The sequence below is a fragment of the Amphiura filiformis genome, unplaced genomic scaffold, assembly GCF_039555335.1.
Source record: "Amphiura filiformis unplaced genomic scaffold, Afil_fr2py scaffold_58, whole genome shotgun sequence".
NCBI classification, from domain to species: Eukaryota; Metazoa; Echinodermata; class Ophiuroidea; order Amphilepidida; family Amphiuridae; genus Amphiura; species Amphiura filiformis.
In genome coordinates, this window is record NW_027305522.1 from 625,679 (window position 1) to 641,157 (window position 15,479).

The 15,479-nt window shown below is 36.9% G+C and overlaps 1 protein-coding gene across 1 annotated transcript in view; it reads right to left on the reverse strand.

Moving 5' to 3' along the window:
- The window catches only part of LOC140144480 (uncharacterized), a 63,598-nt gene extending 50,633 nt beyond the window's left edge, over positions 1-12,965 (reverse strand). The window contains exons 1-6 of the mRNA XM_072166291.1: positions 12,959-12,965; positions 9,859-9,951; positions 8,933-9,026; positions 6,487-6,680; positions 3,994-4,072; positions 2,865-2,923 (exon numbers count right to left, since the gene is read on the reverse strand). Of these exons, the coding sequence (XP_072022392.1) occupies positions 2,865-2,923; positions 3,994-4,072; positions 6,487-6,680; positions 8,933-9,026; positions 9,859-9,951; positions 12,959-12,965 (526 nt within the window). The remainder of the gene's footprint in view (positions 1-2,864; positions 2,924-3,993; positions 4,073-6,486; positions 6,681-8,932; positions 9,027-9,858; positions 9,952-12,958) is intronic.
- Between the last annotated feature and the right edge of the window lie 2,514 nt (positions 12,966-15,479).

Sequence of the window (15,479 nt, forward strand, 5' to 3'; positions counted from 1 at the left end):
GACTGATTTGAATCTTTTCAGATCCACATCCACAAGGAGCATCTCTGAATCTTTTCTCCATAGCCTAGTTTAAATGACTCTTTCCAGAGCCACCATTTCTCCAGAAGACAATTTGACTTAGAAGTATTTATGTAACAGGATTAAAGCCATATTATAACATTTGCTGAGGAGAACGCCCTCAATTTTTTTTTAATTCTGATTTTTATACAATTGTAGTGTACTTTAGTCAATAAAGATACTCTGCAAAAATCAAGACTTTGAATAAAACAATGGACCCGGCGTTTTATTATTACGATGGAAATATTAGTCGAACACGTACACGGCATGCGGGATACACATACACACACACCCCCACCCAGACGATCGTACCGTATTACAACCGCGGGAGTAATATGCATGGGCGCTAGTAGTAAATTCCAATTTTCTATGCTTTACCTCACTTGTTCGGCTCAAAATTAAAAGTGGACATATCTGACAGTAAAAGCTAACATTTTATGGAAAATAAATACTAATCTATTTTTACAGAAATGTTATAATATTGCTTTAACTACAATTTGACTTAGAAGTATTGATGTAACAGGATTAATTACCATAGCAATAGGTTTGCAACTTTGCACATAGATTATCAAAGAACAGGGATAAGATATTCATAAAGCCTTGCTAAATTAGCAACCAACTAGTGCTTAGCAAGATGCTAAATCCACTAGTTGATAGCTACGTAGCAATCAACTAATTTCTTATTCATAAAACCTTGCTAAACACTTTGCTAACTAGCTATCAACTAGAAATATTTAGCTGATAACTTATTTGGGTGTTTTGGGTGCTATGGCCTTCAACAGTTGTGTAACATCTAATACAATAGGCTTATATAATACATGTCTATTATACTTGAGCTCTGAACCACAGTCAAAATGATCAAAATGTAATGACTCATTGCTGATGGTCTTCATTGAGATTTCGTTAATAAAATTACATGTGTATTTTGTAAGCTATATAGGCCTACAAGGTTGTTACGGCAAATTAAATTAAAAAAGATACTCTGAACAAGTAAAGTTCATATACATGTTAAGTCCTTGGTTTGTTGTAAAAACATACTATACATACTATATTGCTTCATCAAATAGAAAACAACATGCATCCACTTAACGCTGCTCATTTAGCTTCATGAGCAACACTGTGTAAATAATATTAGATAATTTAATAGCATATGATATATCTTGCTTGTTGTCCTGACAAAAGCCAAGCATGATTTATCTTTATCAAATTGACATATAATTTGTTATTGAAAATAAGTCATGCATCTTTACCAAAGAGAACATTGGTAACATGTCTCCAAAATATATATTTTACGTATCAAACAATTGAACAGAATTGCTTCGATTGAACATATCTGCTTAACTTAAGATTACTTGCTATATCATAATCATTTTTCTTGTGCAAATTTGGTTAAACAATACTGGCTTAGTTCAATGTTTATTCATTCACCCTAAATTTGTTGTGTGTTTTTAAGACAGTTTCTTATGTGTAAAACACACTGAAGACCTCAGAAACAGAATATTCTGAGAACATTATTTTTCATAATTGACAACAGTTAATATGAAATTAAAACAATAAATCATGTCAAACTTAGTTCAAAATCATTAAGACTAGTTGTCAACTAGTGACTTAGCGCTGCCCCAGATCAACTCTAAGTTTTGGCAAAATTTTAGAATGTTGCTAACTCTAACTGGGTTTTATGAATAAGAATTAGCAATCAGGTAGGCTTAGCAGCTTGCTAAAGTCAATTTTAGCTGTCAACTAGGCCTAGCGTGGTTTTATGAATATCAGCCCTGGATCTTAATTTTATATAATTTTTACATCATCATCACTCGCACCTGTAAGATTTAGTGTCTTTGAACAGAGCAATATCATAACCAATCTTTTCATTGCAGGGAATACAGCACAGTGACGACAGCCTCTAAATAAATATTTTCCCTGCATGCAATGAAACACGTCCTAATACTCCGTTGGTGAGCGACGGGCGATTGGTATTTCACCAATAAGATACCTCGCCTTTCCGAACGCAACAAAGGGAGTCCTATCTGGTTGGCTAGAATCCGATCGCTAGATTGCTCAGTGATATAGTACAAACTCAGATGTAGAGATGTATTCAATTCCATTTAAATTAATATTCTATTATTGACGCAGATAAAGAAAGTTGTATAGTTTGTATAGTGTCTCACTATGGTGAATTTTATCATAGACTTGTGATTTAATATTCTATAGCCAGTGCTGACAGCAGCGTGGTCTGAGCTGAATGGGCTATGCTGTTCTTTTCATAATGATAATATTCTCAAACAGTTGAATATATCACATTATTAATGTTACGGTGAAAATGCAGTTAAATATATGTGTTTAAAGAAAACAGCAATCGCAGCTGAGTGTATTGAATTTCCAGTTAGTGTATTGAAAACAAAACCTGCGTTTTACCTGACAACAAATCGAATTTTCTTGTAATGGCAATGCCATATGGGGTACTGAGCATGCGCAGATAGTAGAAACGTGTATGAATGGAAACGCTGCGGTATCTCATATCGTTGCTCAGCCTATCTCGAACAAAATTGCCATGCGTAGCTTTTGAAGAACGAGTGGATTCGCCATACTATCACAGCAGGGATGATGACGCTGTGTACAGTAATTAATCCGGTTACATCAATACTTCTAGGGTGAATTGGCAATCTATGTTTTCAGACTCACCACCGGTACTCCACATGACAAGTAGCAACCCTAGCAGTGGCGGCAGAAGCATTAAACTTAATTTTATGTCTAAATCTGGACTACAAAGTGTATTTTCAAAGTTATTTTTAAAGTTTATTTTCACTTACTTCCACAGTTAGGGTCATCCTTTTGGTGACAATCCCATTCACCATCACCACCACAGGTGCTGCAAGAGAAATCATCAGTAATGGTTAGTTATGAACATAATTAGAAAAAACATAGTTACAGCACACAACTGTCACAAAAAGTGGTTCAAAATGACGATCATCAGTAATGGTTTGTTATCAACATAATTAGACAAGATATCGGTTCTCAACCAGAAGAGACAAATTATTGTTCAAAACCAAAAGAGGTAAATAATTACAGCAAACGATTGTCACAAAAAGTGCTTTTGAAATCAGTCACTTGTAAACTGGAGTATGAGCAAGGTAATATGTATGTGACCATCCAGCACAACTGAGCCCGGATGTCGCCAGTGCCACTATTGAGATTATGCTCCATTGAAGTAACAATTAACAACAGGAAACAAAGGATTTATTGGCTGTTTTATTGATTTTTCATAACTTAAATGTCAAGTACTATAGACATGATATACATCATTTTAAAGCTAATTTCAAGCAGAATATTTTGCGGGTTGAATATCTCAAATATGATGATTGGCGACTTCAGGGCTCAGTTGTGCTGGATGGTCATATATGTAAAGCCATTACCGGTACATTAGAAAATTTAAAAAATGTAGTGCCGTTACTTACGTCTGTTACCTTTTGCTTTGGCAATGCTCATAATGCCCAGTGTACAAGACTTGATTGATTTGAAACAGTGGCGTAACTAGAGTTGGTAGCGCCCGGGGTAAGAAACAAAATTGGCGCCCCTACCCCACCCGAGAATATCTTAGACATGGGGGTGTGGGAATGGCATTGGCATTATTATTCGGTGGCCCCTTTTGGTAGCACTGGGGGCACGTTTCCCCCTAGTTACGTCACTGATTTGAAAAGGCAGTTAAAAGGTTCATGCTCCAAGCAGTTGATATGATCGTCATTTTGAACCACTTTTTGTGACAACATATATCTCTCTTTTGTAGATTGATATAGAATGTTGGGCGCAGCACCTATGCCAATTGCGCTTTACAAGACTGACGAGGGCTTTTGTAATGCATGCTTAAATCTCAACTTACACGAGTTTAAGTTGGGACTTTATTGATGCATGCTGTAATGAAAGCCAAATAATAGAACTTACCACTCTACACATCTGCCTTCAGTTCTCCTTTCATCACCATCATACTCTAACTGATTAAATGTACATGTCCTTGTCTTTACTAAAATAAAATAGGATAGGATAAAAAAAATCAATGTCAACTATGTGTCATTGTTGTGCCTGCATCAATGGTATCTTCTATACAGGAGTTCACACACAACTTTTATTCGCTGTCGAAGTGATGTAATAATCGGATTAAAGGCCCATTCAGTGATTTGGTCATCCGGACGATCATAAAAATCATCAAAATGGGAGACTTCCGACGAGGTAGTACTCGGACGACGGTGTTCTGAGAATCTGGTTTTCAAAGATCTTTCAGTCTCACCAATGTAAGATTCTGAACACTGGCCCCTCAGGGTTTTCCCCTGACAGGGGATGTAATAAATTGGTCCGGTAATGTCCGGACACCGTCGTCCGAGTACTACCTCGTCGGAAGTCTCCCAGCACATCTACATTGAATCCCCCGGCCACCAAGTTGGATGAGGTCAAAATCCTCGACCGGTGCTGCGTGCAAAACCACATACCTTTGCAAAATATGATATTTTGCATATGCAAAATTACATACTTTCCAAAAGTATGTAGTTTTGCATATGCAAATACATACTTTCAAAAGTATGTAGTTTTGCATATGCAAAACTACATACTTCGGCAAAATATGTAGTTTTGCATATGCAAAATATCATACTTTACGGTCACTATGAAAAAATACAAGTTTTGCTGGGAAACCCCGTGCAGTTCGTGTTTGTGAATAAGGGCGCATGTCACAATGATTGGTAACTTATATTTTAAAAGGCAAAATATAGCGGACTGTGTATGTAACAAATGAATTAGCAATATCTGTATCTGTCTCCACAATCCTAAAGTATTAGGCCACATATAATATAAATTATTCTTTGAAAGTAGAGAATATTAGAACAGTGACCGTATGGATCCATTCTGCCCCTAAAGCGGCCGATACCGAACAACACATAGGGCCTACACGGCCTTGACCTGCGGTTGTCTAAATTATGAGGGATTTGCATGCTGGTCAGGTAGAAGATAAATAACAGGGCAGAGTGACCTTCAGCTTCTCCGTGTTTGGTCAGACCTACCGTATAGGCGTAGGCTGCATGGGGTGTATCCTGCATAAATTAGTGTTCTTGGTCAAACCTGGGAGTAGTATCATAGGGCCTACCTCAGGTTCAAACATGTTTCACATTGGGGTGTACGCTGCATGACTGTATGTTTCTGTTTTCAGGGATGATTATCCTAATGTCTAATAAATGATGAGGGACATTAATTTGGTGGTATGCACCCTTACAACACACATCGCGCGGTGTTTCTTTATGCAAAATAAAAGTTATGCAAAACATCATACTTTGTTAGTATGTAGATATGAATGCTATACCGGGACGCTAGATACTTTGAAAGGGGTGTGAAGGAGTCAATTTACATCAGAGTCAACCAACCATCTCTCAACCGCGACGGGGGCCGATACAAGTTGCCCAGAGTGTACGACCGGGTTTTGGGGTCAAGTGTCCAAAAGGTCACTGATCCCAAACTTGGGTTGCCAGTCTCCAGATGAAGGTCAAAGTTGTGACCGAAAATTTGAGGCACATCTTAATTTTGTGTTGAGATCATAAGTTTAAATTTACAATTATGAAGTCTACCAACACAGATGAACTTTCATGCTAGTATATTTGTAGGTGTTTATGTGAGGTGTCATAACTCTTAACCTTTGGGGATGGTATTGATGAGTTTTAACTGTCTTAGAATTATAATTCAGGTCTTTATAATTATCTGCTCTTTGTCATCTATGGTCCAATGCAGATGTACTGCGTGAATGCATTAGTGCAGCATGATAATTATATTCAAAAATTGTTTTAACCTATTGCTATGGTAGACTACGGCGAATTGGTCTGGTCAGTACATTTGATTATAAAATATTGCTGTGCATCCTCTATTAAAACGAAGATTTTGACACCATGTTCATCAAAATCGGAGCAAGTTTAAAATTTTGACCCATTTAGAGGTCAATGGTTGACCTTTGACCTTTTGGTAATGACTCAAGAACGGTATATGCTAGATAGGTAAAACAATACATTTTCTGAATCCTTATGACTAGAGGAATACATTATCAATGTTTTTGACACAGTTTGATGAAGTTTGACATTTGACCCCATGTAAAGTTCAATGACCTTTCCTCCACACATGGGACAATATTTTGTTTTGGGAACAACAAAATTTGTGTACTAGGGCTGTAAGGATTAAGAAGAAATAGGAGAGAAAAATAAAGCATTCAGGTGCATGGCAAAGCCACCTGGTGTATAACCCATGTGCTGCATACACAACAAGGTAGGAGTTGGCAAATGAAAATAAGCCATCATAGAATTGATATGAAAAACTATTTTCCTCTGAGGATAACAGAGAGATTTAGTGATTATAATAGAGGTCTGGATAAGAGGTTGAACTAGAAATTGAAAGTCACCGTATTACCTTTGCTTTTTTCTGGACATAGCAATCTCACTTCATAATTAAAGCAGTCCATTCTATTCGGTTGGTCATCTTGGTCACAAACCAGACCCAGCCGGCGATTACATGTGACCACTTGTCCACTCTGGTCGAATGGGATTCCAGACACTGTGCGGCATTCTATGGCTGATGGCACAACACCATCACATTTACCATTGCTAATTAACAAATAAAACAATTATTGATAAACTTACTCTCCATTAATTTGCATTTTAGCTAGTAAGACCATCTGTTTTTAATGGTTTATCTCCAAACCCCTGCGCACATTAGTAAAATCATCGTCTTTTTGCGCATTATTCCCGCTGGATTGAGTATATTTAATTTGGTTTTTCCAAATTCACCACACAAAAATATAGCCTAAGCCATAAATGTCAATAAAAATTCTTCATCATGACCACACTGAAAACATCCCATAACAGTTTGATAAAAGAAATGAAATGTAAATTTTTTTATTAAACCCCCCAAAAACAACAACAACAACATGCATTCAGCATTAGATTTTCAACTTGGGAAAGGCTTTGAGACTAACTATTATTAAGGTGGCCTAACATAACAATGTTTGCATATAGGGGCACTTAGTGATCCAAATTTTTATCTCCCACTCCCCCCCAAAATGAGATTTTTTTATGCCATCAGAAAATCTAGCATAACATGATTCGTAACCTTTTAATGCAGATTTAGTTGTTTGACAAAACATTGTCCAATCTGTATTTTCAGCGTGTCAACAGACAGTGGCTTTTACAGCACTGTCCAGTTATGTGTAACTCAGCATTGCGATATCTAAATCAACAGAAATTTTGGAAATTAGCTTTTATTGTAAGTTTCTACTGAACCATGCTCTTTTAAGGGGGTACTACACCCTGCCCAAATTTGTGCCTATTTTTACATTTTTCTTAAAATTATAGCGCATTGGGGACAAGTAAGATATGTATATTATAGGGGCAAGGATTACAACTACTGCACTGGAAATTTTATTTCAACACAGACAACAGTTGTAGAGTTACAGTCAAAAATGAGGGATCAATAAATCAATAACTACTAACTTTGAGTTGTTGAATTTTCAGTACAGTAGTTGTAGTCCTTATATATTATAATATAATATATATTATAATATATTATATATAATATATTATAATATATTATAATATATATTAAGATATATTATAATATATCTTACTTGTCACCAATGTGCTATAATTTTTGAGAAAAATGCAAAAATAGGCAAAAAATTGGCCAGGGGTGTTGTACCCCTTAAAGCTTTTACGGGTATTATTGGTCGAAGCAGCAACAAAAAATTGTAGTTCACAGCATCTTGCGAAATGGTAGTGAGCTTTAGCAAAAATTGCATTGCTCAATTCATAGCGAGCGTGTAGAAGAATTCAAATATCACAGATATACTTTTGTAGGTCCTGTGGTTCTTGAGTTATGTTGTAAAGAGGGCTGAAACAACAACACTTTTGTAGAACGTACATAACTCATTAACAACAATAAATTAAGCAAGTTTTCAAAGTATATGATTTGTAGAAGGAACTTTTGCAAAACACCAAAGTGTTATTTTTCAATAATATATTGATTCAGATAATGAAAATCGATATTTTTTTTGGCTGCTTTGACCAACAATACCTCGTATAACTTTCAAAAGAGACTGCTAGAACCAAGAAATAGGTCTAACTTTTATTCAAACAGTAGCGATTTGGTGACATTTGAATCCTAAAATTCTTAACAATTTTTGGCATTCTAGAAAATTGTAATAAATGTGAAAACCATCTAGTAAGTAGGGCCTATTGCAAACTGTGTACTGTGTCTCTTTATCTCTATTATAAATTGAGGCATTATCAGACAATTTGAAGACCTGAGCGCAAGAAGACCGTAAGTCCTGTTGGCCCCTCAACATGTATACACTAAAGTTACGTATAGTTTCTTAGGGTTTTATAATGTTTAATACATGTTCCAGGGTGAAAAAATCATGACAGGTTGTGAAATATTTGTTTTGGGCCCTAAACATGTATAAAACATTACCAAACTATACGAAACTTTACGCAACTTTAGTGTATACATGTTGAGGGGCCAAGTGGACTTGCGGTCTTCTTGCGCTCAAGCCTTCATTTGTACTTAAGCCTGTATAGAAAGTTGCGCTCATTGTTTTTTCATCAGTTTGGATGGCCTCAACATCTTTTGGTTGGGAGTCCTGAGCTATGGTCAAGATGGTTGGTCAGGTAACCTTAACCAACAATTACTTTTCCAAGCCAAGGACTTCATGTCACATATATATCTTTTCAAATGGATCGTAACAAACCAAAAATCTCCACAAATAGGCCAAAGATGTCTTAAATGTTGGATCCCACACCATCACTTGTCCTGTGACAAATTATAGCTGCACCACTGGTTTGTTTAAGTAAAAAATCTCTACCTTTCTCTGAGGAAGCGAAGTCTTTCATCATCACCTCCTGTGCCTTCATTGTCCCTGCTCATCCATTCTGTCCATCCGTAACCCTTTGCTACATCTGCATGGTTAGGTAAAACATGACATGCATTATTATGGTGATTTTGAACCTGATTTTTTCACATATTGCTTTTCTTAGTTAGCTTCCCCTTTTTTTAGAGTTACACAGAAAAAATATTTATTCTATTTAATAGGCCTTTGTATCATTTCAAAAATGTTTCCTTACCATATAAGCATCATAAACTACAATGCTTATTATTAAAAGTGTTGGGACAGAATGAATAAAGTGTTTTAACACAACAAATTCTACACTTGGTAGGTTTTTGTTTCACATTTTTTGAGTAAAAATTAACCTTAGAAATGAAGTAGTGCTTTAAAATAGGGGTGGCACGTCACCTCATCAAAAGTAACCCCCCACAACATGTAGTCCACAGATCTAGGGTCCCAGATAGTTTGTTTTCCATGTACAGACTCATACTATATTTGACTCACCTGAAGTTGGGTAGTGACATAAAGTCTGCACAAAAAGTAATGCAGCTGTTATAAATACACCTATGCCTTCAGAACTAGTAATTGTTTTCACAATATTTCAACATATTGAGAAGGATGCTTTATTTATGCGCATTTTGGTACCCCATTTGTCCATTGTCGTTCAATATTAACAACACAGTAGTGCTTTTAAAGAAAAATGCCCAAAAGTGGACATTTTCGTAATTTTAGGTTTTTACTGAGGGGAAGCGAGGGGGGGGGCAAGAGTTCTGACTGGGGGGGGCAAAACTCATGCCCCCCGGTGGCGCCACCACTGTCACAACAGCGTAAAAGAATTGACCTCGCTACTGAACTTGGACCGAACCAATGTATAGTAACCCCATACTTTGATCAAGTTTGCTTACTTTCACAGGTTGATCCAGAAAATCCTTTTAGACATTGGCAAGTATCAGGTGCAGTACACACACCACCATTGATGCATTGACTTGTGCAGATGGCTGCAAAAACAAAGAAATGAAATTATCACTTGACCTCTTCTGGTCTGCATTTTCCTGGTGCTTTTCTTGAAAAGTCTCCATGATATGTACAACTGCCAGGGCGTAGCAAGCAGGGGGGGGGTGGTGGCAGGGTGGACGAAGTCCATGGGCCCCGATGGTTCAGGGACCCCGAGCACAAAAGAGAAAATAAGTGCTGATAATGGAGAGCAGGGTCGGATTTACCATTGGGCCAGATGGGCCCGGTTCCAGGGCCCTTCGTGGCCCCAAAATTGCCCTATGCATCTTTCTTTTAATCCCAATATCAGCATGTTTTTTTGGCCAAAATAGGGCAAAATTGTAAAAATTTTCCGCACTTCGTGCGCATTCAAATGGCAAAATTCATGTTAAGCTGGGGCTAAAATAGTCTGAAAATGATTTTTTTGCGTGTCCTACTAACATCGGAACAATATAATGTTAGTCTCCCTCTGTTGGCCACTGACTTGAGTGCACATGCCTTCCTCGACACGTGAGTTCGGGGGCCTCCAAATTTTGGCTTGGCTCAGGGCCCCCATAAGGTAAATCCTGTCCTGATTAACAGGCCCCGTACTGTTCCTTGTCCATGGGCCCCTGATGCTCTTGCTACACCCCTGACAACTGCATTCTTCGGTTCAGTAGTCCAAATTTACAAAAGCTATTTAAAGCATCGATGTGTGATTTGCATGAAAAATAGATTCCTATTTAAATGTTAGTTTTTTACTGATAGCTATGCCTACTGATTACATTGTCCACTTTCAATTTCAAGCCAAACAAATGAGGTGAAACAAAGAAAATTACTCTTTCATTCCAGTGCCAACAATGCGTGTATTAGCTTGTTGATCATGTTGATTGTATTATTATCATGATTATCGGGAGCTTCACGGAGCCGATGGAATGAAGATCTCCGGTTTTATTATCAATGTTAAATTTTACTGTAAGTAAAGCACTTCAGGCTTAATCTTTCACAGGGCATTTATGTAGGCCTACACCAAAATGGCCATTACAATGGTGCAAAAAGTAGAACTTAAAAAAATAATTGAGGGCGTTGCTAGGAGCAAATCACACATTATGGCTTTAATCATGAATAATTAATAAATGAATAATGGAATAGTCAAATTCTTAGATCAAAAACTAACCTAGGAGACGTGAGCCAGGTGAATTGTTCTTCAATATACTTACGGGTCATACAGCCTCCTCGACAGTTCCCGTCCATCCATCACAACACCCTGTGGCTATTCTGGAATGGATAATTAAAAGAGTTGTAGGCCAAATTCATAATTCACATCAGAACACAACAGTGCCATTTTGCCAACAACGCGCCCAGACAACACACTTAGGTTAGCAACTATTTTAACCTATCGCGATTTGGTAGTTCACAGCATCTTGCGAATGGTAGTGAGAATTGGAAAAAAATTGCATTAATCATTTCATAGCTATAGTGTGTAGAAGAATTCAAATATCACAGGTATACTTTTGTAGGTCCTGTGGTTCTTGAGTTTAATATGTTGTATTAAAAGAGGACTGAAACAACAACACTTACAAAACGTACATACTTGATTAACAACAATAAATCAAGCAAGTTTTCAAAGAGTATGATTTCACAGAATGAACTTTTGCAAAAAATCAAAGTGTCATTTTTCAATAATATATTGATTTAGACAATAAAAATTGATTATTTATTTGCTTTGACCAATATTAATACCTAAAGCAATAATATGTGATTTCAATAAAGAATAGAATCTTTTCCACAAAATGCTATCAGTTTTCACTGATCACATGAGGTGAAACAAAGAAAATTAGGCCTACTATTTCATTCCAGCGCCTATGATTATCGCCAATGCCGATCGTTACTGAGCTTCAACATGTTCAAGCAGCTGCCTCAAATCCTTTGTTTGGAGCCAATCGATAATTTCATGCAGTGCCTTTATACGCCGTAGAAGTGACGTCATAATCGGATTAACTACCATAGGAATAGATGAATACAATTTTTGAAGAGACCGCCCTGCACTACAAACAGATTGTACTAATCAACTGTGTATGTCAGCAAACATAGATTGAATACAATAACGCTCTTTTCAAAGATACTTATCTTACAGGTGCGAGTGATCAGCCTTTCTTTGACATCTATGGTTCAATGCATCGGTACCGTGTGAACGTTGTAGTGCAGGGCGGTATAGTCGAAATTGTATTCATCTATTGCTATGGTAGTTAATCCGATTAACTACGTCACTTCTACGGCGTATAGAGATATACACATAATACGCGCGTCACTGATTCACATGCCCGAGAAGAGTCATCACTCGATCGATAAACTCGGAATAAAATCGGAGATTGCCGGCTTGATTATAAAAAAACCCCTTTAAGTTTTACTGTATTACAATCATGCAAAAAGTAGAAATTAAAGAAAAATTGAAGGTTTCGCTGTAAAGTAAATCACATATGTGACCATCCACCACAACTGAGCCCGGATGTCTCCAGTGCCACTATTGAGATATGCTCCATTGAACTTAACAATAAACAATAGGAAACAAAGGATTTGTTGACTGTTTTATTGATTTTTCACTACTATAGACATGATATACATCATTTTAAAGCTAATTTCAAGCAGAATATTTTGGTTGAATATCTCAAAAAATGATGATTGGCGACTCCAGGGCTCAGTTGTGCTGGATACTATACTAGTATAATTATGTTTATTCGTAAAGTTTATTCGAGACAGATTTCTATAATAATTTCAACAAAACATCTTATATAAAGACGTCATGAAATCAATGGGTAAAATCTCCACTTTTTTTTATTTTCTGCTTAAAAGATCTAAATCACAGGCTAATAAGACTGTGTTAACATCATTTCAACGGATTTGACAAAGGGGCGATAGTGTGCTTACCGATTCTGTCCTAAACATCACCGCACCTGATAACCACCCCCAAGGTTTGTGTGTAACTTCAAATGGAATAGCCTAAATGACATTAGCATTGAACTAGCAACTTACGTTTCATCGAGTCTTGTCACTGTGCATACTCTTTGGTGTCTGTAGAATAATTAAGAACACAAAAATATATATATCAAAATACAAGTTACTGTAAGTCGCGGCAAGACTACCTTTGTTATGATCAAGATGATTAGACCCCTACTACAGCAGTAAACGCGGTTCACCAGTATTTCTAAAAGGCTGCTGGAATAAGAAAAATTTTAATGCTATTTTCTTGCACATGCTGAGGAAGCCTGATTACCTTTTTAAAATAGCCGAGTGGGAGGGTTTTCAATGAAATATTTTTTGTGTAAAAACTGAACCATCATAATGTATAAAAATATTTGAATATTAACTGTACATCATATTATGACGATTCGTGATACCCAATGGTGCTAAAGTTTATGTGGTTTAATTTAGAAAGAAGAGCATTTTATTTCAATTTTATATCCGCCAATATATTGTCTGAATTTAGTGGAAATTGATATGATATGATATGATATGATTTTATTGGCACAAAATCGCGGCCCGGAGGCCGAATTACATTGTACACAAAGTATAAGCAAAAAACAATGAGAAAAGCAATATATATATAACAACATAGGCCTATTAAATAAATATAAACAACAAATGAGGTCAGAACTCAAGGCAGCCAAAAAGAAACTGGATCCACAGCAAAGCAATGCAAGGGATGAACCAGGATTAGGATGGGTTGCTGTTTATCAGCCTAAGAAAGTAAGGAACTGGACTCCTAGCAAACCTGTCAGTACGGGCACGGAGTTGGGAGAGATTGGCATTGTTTCTTAATTGTCTACCATGAGCCTGACCTCTGCTGGGAGAAAGCAACTTGGTGGTCCGATCACACTTGGACAATGTACGAGCAAATTTAAGGCAATGTTGCTCCCTCCAGACAGCTTATCAAGATTACGCACAACAAGAGCATTGTCATAAGATACATAATTGGACCCAAGGATAATTCTCAGAGCTCTTTTCTGGATGTTCTCAAGCTTGATGGCCTGCTTGGAAGTGAGAGTGGAGTGCCAAATGACATCGGAATATTCAACCAGGGGTCTATAAATATATCATAAAACGGTCACTAACTCGGATGTATTGAACCCAAACTTCTTTAGAGAACGAAGCATGAATAGCCTTCTATTGGAATTCTTCCACATGTGGTCAACTTGACCATCCCATTTGAGGTCAGTCTGGAGCCAAATACCCAACACTTTGGCAGAAGACACAAAAGAGAGAGGAGGGGACCAATTTTTAAATCTGGATTGATGATTAACACTGAATTGATGTAATTTTTATGTAATTTTTACGTAGGTCCCAACTAAAGATTACTGTTTCGTCTTTATGGGAATCTAATCTTTCAATATCTGAAAGAAACTTTGGGGACCTACATGGACTTCTACTATAAATTGAAAAATCTAGACCGTATATACACGAAAAATGGTAAGCTACATATACTGACCCATATGTATATAGGAGTAGCACGTGGCCCGGCGAGTCAAAATCGATATAATGTAGGCCCCTATTGTGCATGTATGGGAGGCCAATTTATTGTCGGATTTCTGTATGTAGAACACGCAGTTATCAACAATTGAGCGCTATTAATACACATTAATGTTTTTAAGCAAATAAAATTCCAAAATATGGTACGTTTTCTGTCTTTGCTTGGCACGTGGTAAGCCTATGTTGAAGTTGCGATTATATGTTCAAAAAAGTTTCAAGATGGATTTCTACAAGTTAGGTGGCCGAGCGGTCTAAGGCGGGCCGAGCGGTCTAAGGCGCTAGGCTCATTCGGAATTCACGATAGCGGTGCGGCGTGAGTTCGAGTCCTCTGCCGAACTAAATTTCCTTTAAAAAAAATTCATATTATGTTAGGGAAAGGTGGCTGGGAGAATTTATGTATGACGAAGAGTGTTGTGGACCCATACAGTTACTTTGATCAGCTCGTAATCGGCGGGCCTTATAACACCGCGGATTAATATCGATTCATTTTATTTTGAGAATATGTCTTGTGTCATCTGGCCAAAAGCGTCAGTGAAGTCGTATACTTTGTGTACTTTCTTTAACACGCAAAATATAGACTATATATCACTTTTAAAAAGTCGGTCTACATTTTGGCGCAGTAGCCGCCGATTACGAGCTGCTCAAAGTAGACCTATAGGCCTACATCAGTTTTCTTTTGAGGTGTATGATGGATAATCAACTTGCAACTAATACATATATGAAGTCATGTGTGGGTTATAAGCCTTTAATATCTTGAAAGCATAGTTTAGTCGCAATATAATGGTTTAGTTTAACGTTAGTTCAGTACACTTTGTTTTGGTTTAGTCTATAGTTTAGTTTATAGTCTATCATTCAATATGGATTAGATTAGCTTAGGTTAAGTTTAGACCTACATAGTTTTATATAATAAAGATCTCAAAAAAGTAACTAACCTCCCTTAAATAATGGGCATTATTAAAAAACGGGCGATTGTATTACAAATCTGTAAAATGCGTTGGAAGCAGAATTTATTACTGCACATTTTGAC